This window comes from Takifugu rubripes, chromosome 6, assembly GCF_901000725.2.
Source record: "Takifugu rubripes chromosome 6, fTakRub1.2, whole genome shotgun sequence".
Lineage (NCBI taxonomy): Eukaryota > Metazoa > Chordata > Actinopteri > Tetraodontiformes > Tetraodontidae > Takifugu > Takifugu rubripes.
In genome coordinates this window covers 10,191,433-10,203,081 of record NC_042290.1, presented here as the reverse complement: position 1 = coordinate 10,203,081, position 11,649 = coordinate 10,191,433, and the positions used below count along the sequence as shown (strand labels likewise).

Below are 11,649 nucleotides of genomic sequence, written 5' to 3'. Positions count from 1 at the left end.
TATCATCTGCGTACACAGTCAACAGATTGCGACAGATTTGTTTTAAGCTGCAACGGGATATTTATGAATGGAGAGGGTTATTTTCTTTGTTACGTCACCAGTAATGACATAAGGTTTGTGTGACAAGGAATAAACAAATGAGGCTGTGAGATTTATACTGACACACTTTCAGACTGTGGGAGTTCACCCTCTCGGTTTCCTGGGACATTTTTTTTTCCTGGAAAAATGTTCCATTACTTCAGTGATTAGTGCAAGAAGAAAATCAGAATTATTTACTGATGCTCAGTGTTTCTTACTGCGAATCTGTTAATTCAACAGTCGCTAGACTGCAGTGTGTTAGAGCAAAAACAAAGAGTTTTATTGTTGTTGTGGAAGTGATATGTTGCTGTTGTGTTCGGATTATGATAAAAAATGAGCTCCAAGAAGTGAACTTTTATGCTGCTGTGCACTGAAATGCATGCAGTTCAGACATCTTGGCTGAGCCACACCTGGGGATTTTAGAGAATGAGAGGGTGGACAAAGTTGCAAAGGAAGCAGTTAATAGGAGCACTGTTGAAAATTAAACCAAATGATCAAAGTCGGTGGGCAGGGGCTTTGTGTGTGTGTGTGTGTGTGTGTGTGTGTGTGTGTGTGTGTGTGTGTGTGGGGGGGGGGTAATAAAAAGCAAACGAACATTGGCAACAGAAGTGGGAAGAAGAAGTCAAAGGGAGGCATCTATTTCCAGTGCAAAACAGGGTCAACTTACCGAGGAGGGAACATACCAGAAAAGAGTAAGTTGCAAAAACAAGGTTAAGAGTCGGGCTCAGGAAGTTTAACAGAACATTACATATAGTTGGGAAGCATCCAACTGGATCATGTGAGTATGGTTGGGAACCATGCAAGCAATATACTGAAGAAAGGAAGGTGACGAAATGAGGAAACTTGAAACAGGAATGAGAGGAGCATCGTGAGATATGTAGAGAGAACAAGTGGGAAGAAAGACATTTCAGACCCCCTACTCGAATATTTAAAAGGATTTGAGTATAAATATGTTAGTAAGAGGACCTGAAGGTGGCAGTAATGCAACTCCAAGGAGGCCAACTGCTTTTTAAAGGAAATGGAAGAAGATTTTAATAAAGGCTATTGATACGGGCGGTAGATGGCGGTATTGAGCTTTAACAACGAATATCAACTCTCATAAGAGGCGGAAGAGGAAGAAGTAACGCAGAAGAAGTCCACACGTGTGTCCAACATGTCCGCCTACCGTGTTATTATACGTTAAGACGGGAGGAGCAGTGTATATTCCGCTTGTTGAGCAAGTTTGGTCATAAAGTTAAGAAACTCAAAGTTCCTGCGTGGCTTTGCGAGAACCTTAAAGCTCGAGGATGGCGCAGAGAAAGAAGAAATTCACGAAGAAGAAGAAACACACCGCCGGCAGAGAGATGGAGGCGGACTCTGACTTTGAGCTGGTCACCGAAGTTAGAAACGATGATTCGGTACGGAAAATACGCATAAATCAATAATGCACTCATTGCGTTTGCTTACCTACACTTTTGCTTTTCTTTACCTACACATTCTATGGCATTGTGCGGGGGTATAGCTCAGTGGTAGAGCATTTGACTGCAGATCAAGAGGTCTCTGGTTCAAATCCGGATGCCCCCTTCGATGAACAAGCTGGCTTCCTTTTAATTTACATTAATCACACTAGTACTAATTATGACTAATATATTCCGTGTATGCCTGTCAGATCTGCTTAGTTATGCTCTCTAATTTCTTATTCTCTTTCACAATCTTTCATTTGACATCTTGTGCTCACTCTGACGCCTCTTTTTTACAGAATTTGAGCAGTTTCTTGCAGAACATTTAAGTTTAAATATTCATAATTTGTACTTATTTCTCTTTCTTGATCTCACAGCCAGGGAGGAAGCTGCCAAGGTTCCCTGCGTCATCAGACTACCTTTCAGATGTGGAGCCTGACACCAGGGAAATGGTTAGAGCCCAAAATAAGAAGAAAAAGAAGTCTGGGGGCTTTCAGTCAATGGGTAAGACCCCTTATAGAGTGTAGATAGAGCATTTGATAGAGCAAGTGTTTACATACCTTCAAACCTTTTCCCCCTAAAAACATACAGAAATTAACTAAGACAATAATTTCCCCCTCTAATTTCAGGGCTTAGTTATCCTGTGTATAAAGGTGTCATGAGAAAAGGTTACAAAGTTCCTACACCGATCCAAAGAAAGGTAAGTCAGCACCACCTCAGAAGCTATTCTTCTGAAACTTGGGACCTCTGGAATCCTATTTTACTCCTGACTTTTTTTCACCCTGTAAGACAATCCCAGTGATTCTGGATGGCAAAGATGTAGTCGCTATGGCCCGGACTGGCAGCGGGAAGACGGCGGCCTTTCTGATACCCATGTTTGAGAAACTGAAAGCCCCTCAAGCCCAGACTGGAGCAAGGGCTCTCATCCTGTCCCCCACCAGAGAGCTGGCCCTGCAGACGATGAAGTTCACAAAAGAGGTCGGACAATTAGTGTTTGTTCTGGTTGGTTGTGGCATTTATTCTTTTACTACATGTTGTGGCTGATGCGTTTTCCTTATTGTGTTGTGATGCTGTAGTTGGGGAAATTTACCAAGCTGAAGACTGCCTTGATCCTTGGTGGTGACAGGTAAGTTACTGCATGATATTCTTGTAATGTGACTCTAAACATAAAATGTCATTTTCTTTTCTTAATTAGTATGGATGACCAGTTCGCTGCCCTGCACGAAAATCCTGATATGTAAGTGTTGAGGTCATAGGTCAATAATCGTGGTTCTTACCAGACATGTGATGAGTCTGCTTGTCCCTCCTCAGAATTATTGGTACCCCTGGTCGTCTTATGCATGTCATCAAGGAGATGAACCTCAAGTTGCACAACATGGAGTACGTGGTGTTTGATGAGGCCGACAGGTAAGACGTGGAATTAAAAGGGTTACCTGAATGCTTACACAGTTCTAAAGTTCATATTTATGTATTTGAACCACTGCGTTGTTGATGTTTTTCTCAGGTTATTTGAAATGGGCTTTGCTGAGCAGCTCCAGGAGATAATTCGAAGGTTCCCGGACACAAGACAGACTCTGCTGTTCTCTGCCACGCTGCCTAAACTGCTGGTAGAGTTTGCCAGAGCAGGTGCGATTTGGAAGATTACCACATTTGTCAGGGTCATTATAGGCCTGGTTATATATTATAACTCTGCCTTTTCTTCTAGGGCTCACGGAACCAGTTTTGATTCGTTTAGATGTGGATTCAAAACTCAGTGATCAGATAAAGGTAGATTACCTCCTGTGCCACAGTGCTTTCGGGTTCTCTGGAGTAAAAGTGCAATAATAATGTGCATTTATTACACAGAAATAATCCCTGTTGAATTCCGTATTCTTTTCCACCTTCTGTCAGCTTTCATTTTTCCATGTTCGCGTGGACGACAAGGCAGCCTTGCTGCTTTACCTGCTCAGGAATGTAGTGAAGCCTCAAGAGCAGACGGTGGTCTTTGCAGCCACCAAACACCATGTAGAATATCTCAAGGAGGTAAGAAACCTTTAAAAAAAAAAAAAATCATTTTGCTGAACCTTCTCTCGTCCTCTAGCTTTTTAAAACAAATGCTTGCGGTTTTCTCTCCAGCTGCTGACCTTGGAGGGTGTGGAGTGTGCTTACATCTACAGTTCCCTCGATCAGACTGCCAGAAAGATCAATATTGGGAAATTTGTGCATCGGAAGGCCATGGTGCTGATTGTGACTGATGTTGCTGCTCGTGGTATAGACATCCCCCTGCTGGATAATGTTATCAACTACAACTTCCCCTCTAAGGCCAAACTGTTCTTGCACAGAGTTGGTAAGCGAGAACGATTGTCTCCAGCTTTCAAGACATGGGACATGGCTGATGGATAAGGGAGCATAACTTGCCCACTGATTGATCTTCCCAATCAGGCCGTGTGGGACGTGCCGGGCGCAGCGGTACAGCCTACAGCATGATTTGTCAAGATGAGATGCCGTTTGTATTTGATCTTCATCTCTTCCTTGGGAGACCTGTTCAGTTTGCCACACCTGACCACACTAAAGGTAACGAATGTTGATATTATGGGTCAGCTGTGACCTCCGCTGCCGCTACTGGCTCCAACTCCGATCTTTTTCCTCAGATACAGAGGGTGTGTGCGGTCGAGTACCTCAGAGTATCCTGGATGATGAAAGCTCTCATCTGATTACGACTCATGAAAACTCTCTGGACCTTCAAAATCTGCACCGGGTTTCTGAAAATGCCTACAAGCAGTACCTCAAGTCCCGGCCAAACCCCTCCACCGAGTCCATCAGACGGGTCAAAAGCACGGATTCGTCCTCTATGGCTGTCCATCCCCTCCTCGGTTAGCCATGGGTGGTGAATACAACAGTTAGGAGGACATACTACCAGCAGTTGTTAACCACGTGTTAAACCTTGTTTCAGGAGTCGGTTTGGAGAAAACAGAACTGGAGCGCCTTCAGATCGTTGACGCAATCAAGGGCTACAAATCTAAATCGGCAAGTTACAGATAATGAAAACGCAGCTCGTGCACCAGCGTTGTTGTGAAGAACTAACCTTGGGAATGGAAACGTCTTTCCAGACTATATTTGAGATCAACTCTAGCAGTAAGACGCAGGCGAGCGAGGTGATGCGGGCCAAACGTTCCAAAGATGCGCGACTGGTGGAGAAATTTGGCAAACAGAAAGACAGCCTGGCCGCAGAAGCCCCTCTACGGCAGCCTGTCTGCCCCAGCACCACTGATGGTGATGAGACGGCGTACGCACCCGCAGACGATGATGATGACCTGAAGGTAAGACACTTAATATATATAAAATATATATTGTTTTAATGAAATTGACCTATTCAGCCTTTTTACCGGGTCATGGCTACCCTGGATGTCAATTATTACTACCTGACATGCAGTTCCATTTGTTGTCACCAGGAGGTGTTCTCTGCTGTAGTTGGTGGAAAACGGAGAGGCCTAAGAGGAGATCGAGAAGATTGGCCGAAGAACAAGAAAAGCAGACAGCCGGGCAAAGATGAGGAGTATTACATCCCCTACAGACCCAAAGACTTCAACTCTGAGAGAGGGTGAGGAGATAGAAGGTGAAAAAAGACCTAAAAAATGCAACTATCTGCAGCTAATCCATGGGTGGCGTTCTATTGTGTGTGACCTCCAGGTTAAGTCTCAGTGGGGAGGGAACTGTTTTTGAGCAGCAGGCCTCTTCAGCTGTCCTGGACCTGATGGGGGACGAGGGAGACCGACTCAACCAACACAAAACCATAATGAAATGGTGAAATCTTGATTTCATTCTGAACACATCTCTCTTCTCTTCTTACTAATATCTCGTAGGTCGTAGGTGCCATTTTATATCATCAGTAAGCGTGTGTGTTTTTAATAGGGACCGTAAGAGGAAGCGTTTTGTCCGAGAGATGGGGAAGGACGACCACAAGAAGAAGATCAAAACTGACGGCGGTCAAGTCATCGCAAACAAGAAAAACAAGAAGAACTTGTATCCCAGCGGTGAACTTTGTCTTTTACTGCCGCTATACTTTTGTTATTGTGCTGTTGGATCCCTTAACAACATTTCAGCTATGAGGAATGGAAGAAGAAATACAGGATCGAGGATGCTGCGTCAGACGGAGAAGCGGGAGGAGGAGGGGGGCGGCCACGAGCAGGTAAAAGATTATTATTGAGAACCTGGATGTTTCCAGTCTTTTGTGTTTTGGACACCTTTCGGAATACACTGTAAAAAGTTTTTTTTGTACTTCTCTGTGATACTGTGTTATCGTCTGCCCCCAGGTGCTGGTCGTGGTCGCGGCCGTGGTCGTGGTGGGCGGGGTCTTAACCCTCAGAGGCCTGCCGTCCCGCAGCAGTCGCCAGGCGGCCGCAAAGTCCGCTCGGAGCTCAAAACCAGAGACCAGATTTTGAAGCAGCGAAAGAAGCAGCAGAAGCAGAACTTCTTGCAGGGCGGCGGCATGAAGAAGCTCCGGACCAAGAACAAACAGTGGGTCTCGGAAATTAAGAAGTCGGGCTTCGGGCGGGGCAGCCAGAAGAAGGGCAAGATGAAGAAGCGGCTCTGAGGTGGACGCAGGAGGAGGGTCTGAGCGGTGATGTTTCTGGTCTGATGGAGGATGCTGAGTAGAGAAGAAGCTCTCTTCCATCATCGCTACCTGATGTTGATGTAAAGATGAAAGGATCCCTTCCACTGGTGTGGTGATGCCTTGTGACGATGCATCAACCTCAAATGTATTTATCATCCGATATTCCGGTTGGCATATTTTTCAAATTACACCTCTCAAAATCCATCGTCTTATTTCGACTCATTCCATCCACCTTTATACCTATAAACACGACAACGTTTAGAACTTCAGAAATCCTCAAACGGTAAAACCACCTGATATTTGCATTATTTTCTCAGATCCCGTAGTAGGTTTGCAAACGTGGAAATGGCAGAGGCGTTATTCGGGACTTGTTTTGGATTTCCCTTCTGCCTGACGCTGAGCTGCTTTTGGAGGAGCAGAAGGTCGGTTTCAGACCGCTGGCAAAGATCAGGCCCTTGTGCATGTGTGATTTAGTGGAGAGCAAATAGAGGGAACAAGGACCTGGGTGAGGACAGCCTCCGTATGACTTCATGCATGAAGTGAGGGGAATGGCAGCAGAGAGGCTGGGATCCTGGAATAATGATAGAAATCTTGTGTCTGGAAGAAGATCTGAGAGCATGTGGAATGACAATACAGTTCCATTAAAAGAGCGATTGTTTTCTCAGGGGGATTAAAGACAGTTTTTTTGTGGGATTTGTTGGTGTTTGATATCATTTTGTAGCTGTTTTAATGAAAATCCATGGTAACCACAGGGCTTTTGATGTCACTTTCTCCCTTTCCCTTAGCCATCATATTTGTTCTGTTCGGTTTTTCCTGCTTACATTACTCCCATGCACGATGGAGATGGACCGTGGACCAGAAACTCAATAGTTTTCCCAATTTTTAAAGAGCTGCACAAGCTACTCACAAAGTATGCTAATGTCTTCATCAGGATCACAGTTGGCTCACATCTGAGAAGCATCACATCTTCTCTGTGGCCACACATCAAATGATCTTGTAATTTATTTCCTGCAGAAGATATAATAGACCATCATCTGGCAAAGCCCAGCTCCCTGGAAGGTGCAAAACTCGACCACATGTATAGCAGCCTGCGAGCGAAGCCCATGTGGAGGTTTGGGGGATGAGAGGATCCTTCCATCTGGACCTGGTTAGCACGCTCTCCACTCTGGATGACGGCGTTCACAGGCTCTCCGTGGTTGTTCTTCTGCCCCTACTGCTGCTGCTGCTCAGGCCCAGGCTCGTTGTTGAGGATCTGTGTGGATGGAGAAGGAAAGACGGGTGATGGTGCTGTCAGTGTTTTGATGCGCACGCAGCAGGGTTGCCATGGGGACGAGTTTTCCAAAGCTTCCCTTATACAGTCATTCCAGTTCATAGAATACAACGTTCTTGTAAGGGTGAGATATCAAAAGTATAGATGAACCTTTTAGAAACTTTTAATTTATTAAATACACTTCATGAAAATGCATCACGCTCCTTTGATTTCAGATGCTGGTAAAATGTAATCATAATTTTGATTTTCCCGAAGGAATACAAATAAATTCTAACGTTTTTATCAACTAGGAATAAAGTCATTAAAACTCCAAAGTTGATAAAACAAGGCCGGTGCGAAGGGCGTTTGTGCAACATGTGATTTCTGAAATATGAATCCAAGCATGTATGGGTGTTCTATATAAAGCAATTGGCCCATGGCAGCGTCCTGATAGGACACTTGGACAGCCTGTCCTCTTTCCGTCTTTGTCCAGAACAAACTGGAGTGCAAGAGGTTACGCTGTCTGTGATATCAGTTAATCCCTAATGCAGAGATAGCGCGCTCCAGCCCGTCTCTTCCTCATACGCCACGCTCCGTGAAACCATCCCTTGCCTTCCTTGTCTAACTGATGGCCCCCGTCCCTGTCCTACAGTCCCACACGGCGGCCCTCCAGTCATCAGCGACCGCAGCTTTATCTTTGTTTACGGTTCCCAGGACTGACACAGCATCCACTTGAGATACGCTGAAGAGCTCGAGCATCCTGAGAGTCCGGCCTGCTCTCATGAGTAAGAGTGGGATGTCAATGCTGAGCTGCAGCAGGACGGTGTGTTTATGCAGCTGGAGGGGACAGCCGCTGCTTTCTGGCTCCGTTTTTAATGCGTCAAGAGGTGTTGATTTGTGTGTCCCATAGATGGTTGCCGTCAAAAGGTTCCTCTCAGGATCCTTTGGAATTTGACGATGCTAATGAGATCCTAAAACTGGAGCTGTTTGCAGCTACCTCCGAGTTTCAACCTGGAACTGGATCAAGCAGAGCTGCAGTTTGACATGAACAGCATCAAGAGTGCATGTACGAGGTCTAAAGGGAGGTGTTTTATGATCTAGACATTATTTTATTCCCATATCTTATTAATCTCAGGTCAGTATCAAGCAATTATCTCCCTGCAGATAGGTGAGAGGGTTGTCTCTGCCGAGCAGCCGTCCCTGCAGTCTGGCCCGAGCCGTGATAAGATTACTGCCCTTTCTCAGGCTATCGCTCACGAGGCAAAAGGCCACTTGAGCAATGACGGGGCCGGCATGACTGACGCTCGCCGCTCAGTTTCATTTCTCATGTTCCTACCTGCTGACGTGTCTGCTGGGATATTCGTTTTTCTCCATAAGTCTCATACATAGAGATGACTCTGGCTCCACTGGCTTTTCCCTCAGATTATAATTGCAGTGCTGTGGCTTCGTTTTGGAACAACCTGTGTTGCAGACCCTTAAAAGGAACCTAAATTAGCTTGATGACAAGGGAGGAACTGCAGTTAGTGGGACCGTCCCAGGGCCAAATCTTCCTAATTAGCGCTAGAAACGTCTATTGGGGTTGTGCTGGCTCGGGGCCCTTATTACAGTTGAATAGGAACCAGACTCGGAAAATGATCACAAAGGTCCCAAACTCTTTGAAATGTATCATGAAATAACTTTGATGAAGTGTGATCATTTCAGAAATAGCAAAAAAAAAAAAAAAAAAAAAGCCATGCAGCTCCCTTTGTTTGTACAGAATGGCCTAATCTTGTATTTTTCTGGCAGGCTCAAATAATTCAGCAGCTTTTGATTGATATGCACGAGTCTCCTTGTTTGGCTTAAATCTGATCATTTGTCGTATTTATTTCAGAGAAATGGTCGAAAAGCCAAGAACTCTGGCCACAGTAACGATCCCTTTAATACGTAAGCGATTTGCTTGGGAATGCCAGGACCAATTTCAGATTATCTAAGATCTGCAGATGCTGAACTGCCGTTTAGCTGTAATCCCCATCTTCCATTTTCCAGCGCATGGCTCCAAAAGCTGCAGCCTGAAACCCCCACCTGTCCATCCTGACGTGGAGAACATCACTCATATCCAGGGAAGCGTGTGTCGGTTGCTCCAGCTGACTGTAAATCTGGATGCAATGCCAGATAGAGGACATTCAACCGGAATTGTTAACATCTGAAAACACGCTTTCGTTCCCCCTGTTTGCGCCTGCTGAGGACCACATTTCCCCCATATTTTTGGCATTTTTCAAACTAGAATCTGAAATGTAGGTGAATAATAAATCATAGCTGATAGTTACCTAACATTTTCTGCTGGACGACCAAGAAAATTCAAATTTCAGGAATAGTTATATGAATAAATGGTGATAAATAAGTAAACGTGCTTAATTGATGGAGATTAACAGAAGGGTACAGTTGATGGCAACCACAGCCCACTGGATCCGCTCTAAGAGACGGTTATTTTTGGGGACGTCCACGAGGCTGTGGCCCCGTCAGAAGGCCCTTATAAAGAGCTCCTCTCCGGGTGGATGGAAAGTGGGTTATCAACAGCACTGTGGCTCCTCCGTAGAGGCCGGCTCGTTTGCATCTACTCAACACCTCCGGCCCGTCTCCCTCACAGACCTGACCCCCGGCTCCCTAAAACGACCCCGTGGACAAATGAGCTCATCTCTTATTCCAACCATCGAATATTTACCTTATTGTAGTCCCTTTCTCCAGCAGAGCAACCCCCCCTCCCCTGCTCTAGCCCCACTCTCTTGCCTCCATTATTGATGAAGAGCAGGAGCAGAGGTGTGCTGGTCTTTGAACAGATCATGTGAACACCTCCAGGTTAATGGTACTTTACTGTAAAGCTGAGCTGGAGGCGCTGGAGCCATTTAGATGAGCAGATTCATTGTAAGTGTGATTATGTGCAACGTCAAACCTCCACCTGGACACAGAGGCAATCTTTATTCATTCATTCGTACCAGTGGGGACAAAAAAGAATAGTTTATTTTATCACTGCATTTTACATTGAGACTTCACATTGAAAGAGATCTTTTTATACCTTTTAAATTTCACTCTCCTCTGTCCTTGTCTGGGGAATAAATATTCTTTCTCCTTCCACCCTCGGCAACCGCTCGTGTCTCTCTGAGGTTACACACTTCATTTGTCTTCCCCAGGATCAGAAGAAGAACAAGAGGAAGGAAAAAAATCAAATTGATGACTGGACACTGGGGAAAGAAAATCTGGATAACAAGATGGTCGTGAGTTCTTTAGAATATTTAACAAGTTTCAGGATAACCTGAACCGAACACGCAACCCTTTTTTATTCATGCTTGAGAGTTCAATCTTGTCAACGTGAGATTCTATTGATTTAGCATGATGAGATTCTGTGATGACTGTGTTTTACCCTGGAATTCAATGCAGGGAACCAGTAAAATAATTATAAATAAAAGTAAAATATATTAATTGACATATTCTTTAGGTTATCTATTGTTGTAATACTCATCTCTGATCCTATTATCTACCTTATTATTCAGTAATATGCTCTTTCCTGTTTATCATACGCGTTTTAACTTAACTTGTCGACCAAAAGAGGGCGCTATAGCCATTGCACAATGCCTGAAACAACGTGCTGGGAGCCTTTCTGGGCCTCCCATCATGGCTTTTCTGGCTGTGGATGTTTGTGAATGAAGTGTTTGTAAAATTGGAGGTGACAAACGGGCCAGTGCTGAAGAGAGCAGCGTAAAGAGGAACCAACAGGGATCGATCCAGGTTGACAAAGCACAGCATCTTTGAAACACAATGCTATCCAGTGACATTGAGTGGTTGCATGAGTCCCTTAAAGAAGAATCTAGTCGAGTCAGCCAGGTGTGGCGCAAACAGGTTATGAACTTTACATCTGGCGTGTTGAGTAAGAACGGAAGGACGGAGTGACCTAAATGTTAGTGACGGGAGGAGGGGGGAGCAAACGGTACTAGCCTTTCCCGTAATGATTCAGAATTGGGACTGCTTCCTCCCCCAACTCAGGCAAGGTCCCGATCAGGCCCGCAGCATGGCGCCGAGGGGGTACAGAGTTTCTACGTGTTACTGTTGTATCCTCCGTGTTTTCGCCAGCCTGGAGGGCCAAGACCCCGGAAATATTGTGGAAGTGTGCAGTGGACAGGGGCCAGACAGGACCTGACCTCCTGGAGGAAGCTCGGCCGGCGCTATAGGCCGAATGGCTATCAATCAGGAGTGTTTGTCCCGCCCCCTTTGGCCAACCACTTCAAACATGCAGGAGGTTTAAACCCAATGTAGTC

The 11,649-nt window shown here is 45.2% G+C and overlaps 1 protein-coding gene and 1 non-coding gene across 2 annotated transcripts; both read left to right on the top strand.

Moving 5' to 3' along the window:
- The first annotated feature begins 1,173 nt into the window (after nt 1–1,173).
- ddx54 (DEAD (Asp-Glu-Ala-Asp) box polypeptide 54) lies at nt 1,174–6,804 on the top strand. Its single transcript, XM_003965507.3, has 20 exons — nt 1,174–1,475; nt 1,895–2,021; nt 2,147–2,217; nt 2,307–2,495; nt 2,594–2,643; nt 2,713–2,754; nt 2,829–2,924; nt 3,022–3,143; nt 3,223–3,284; nt 3,408–3,539; nt 3,633–3,843; nt 3,939–4,070; nt 4,148–4,369; nt 4,450–4,523; nt 4,607–4,816; nt 4,949–5,097; nt 5,187–5,300; nt 5,409–5,519; nt 5,600–5,685; nt 5,810–6,804. The coding sequence occupies exons 1-20, from the start codon at nt 1,365–1,367 to the stop codon at nt 6,088–6,090; spliced, it is 2,592 nt and encodes an 863-aa protein (XP_003965556.1). The 5' UTR covers nt 1,174–1,364; the 3' UTR covers nt 6,091–6,804.
- Nucleotides 1,570–1,641, top strand: trnac-gca (transfer RNA cysteine (anticodon GCA)). Its single transcript has one exon. It is a non-coding gene; the product is annotated as a tRNA-Cys (tRNA).
- Nucleotides 6,805–11,649: the final 4,845 nt, after the last annotated feature.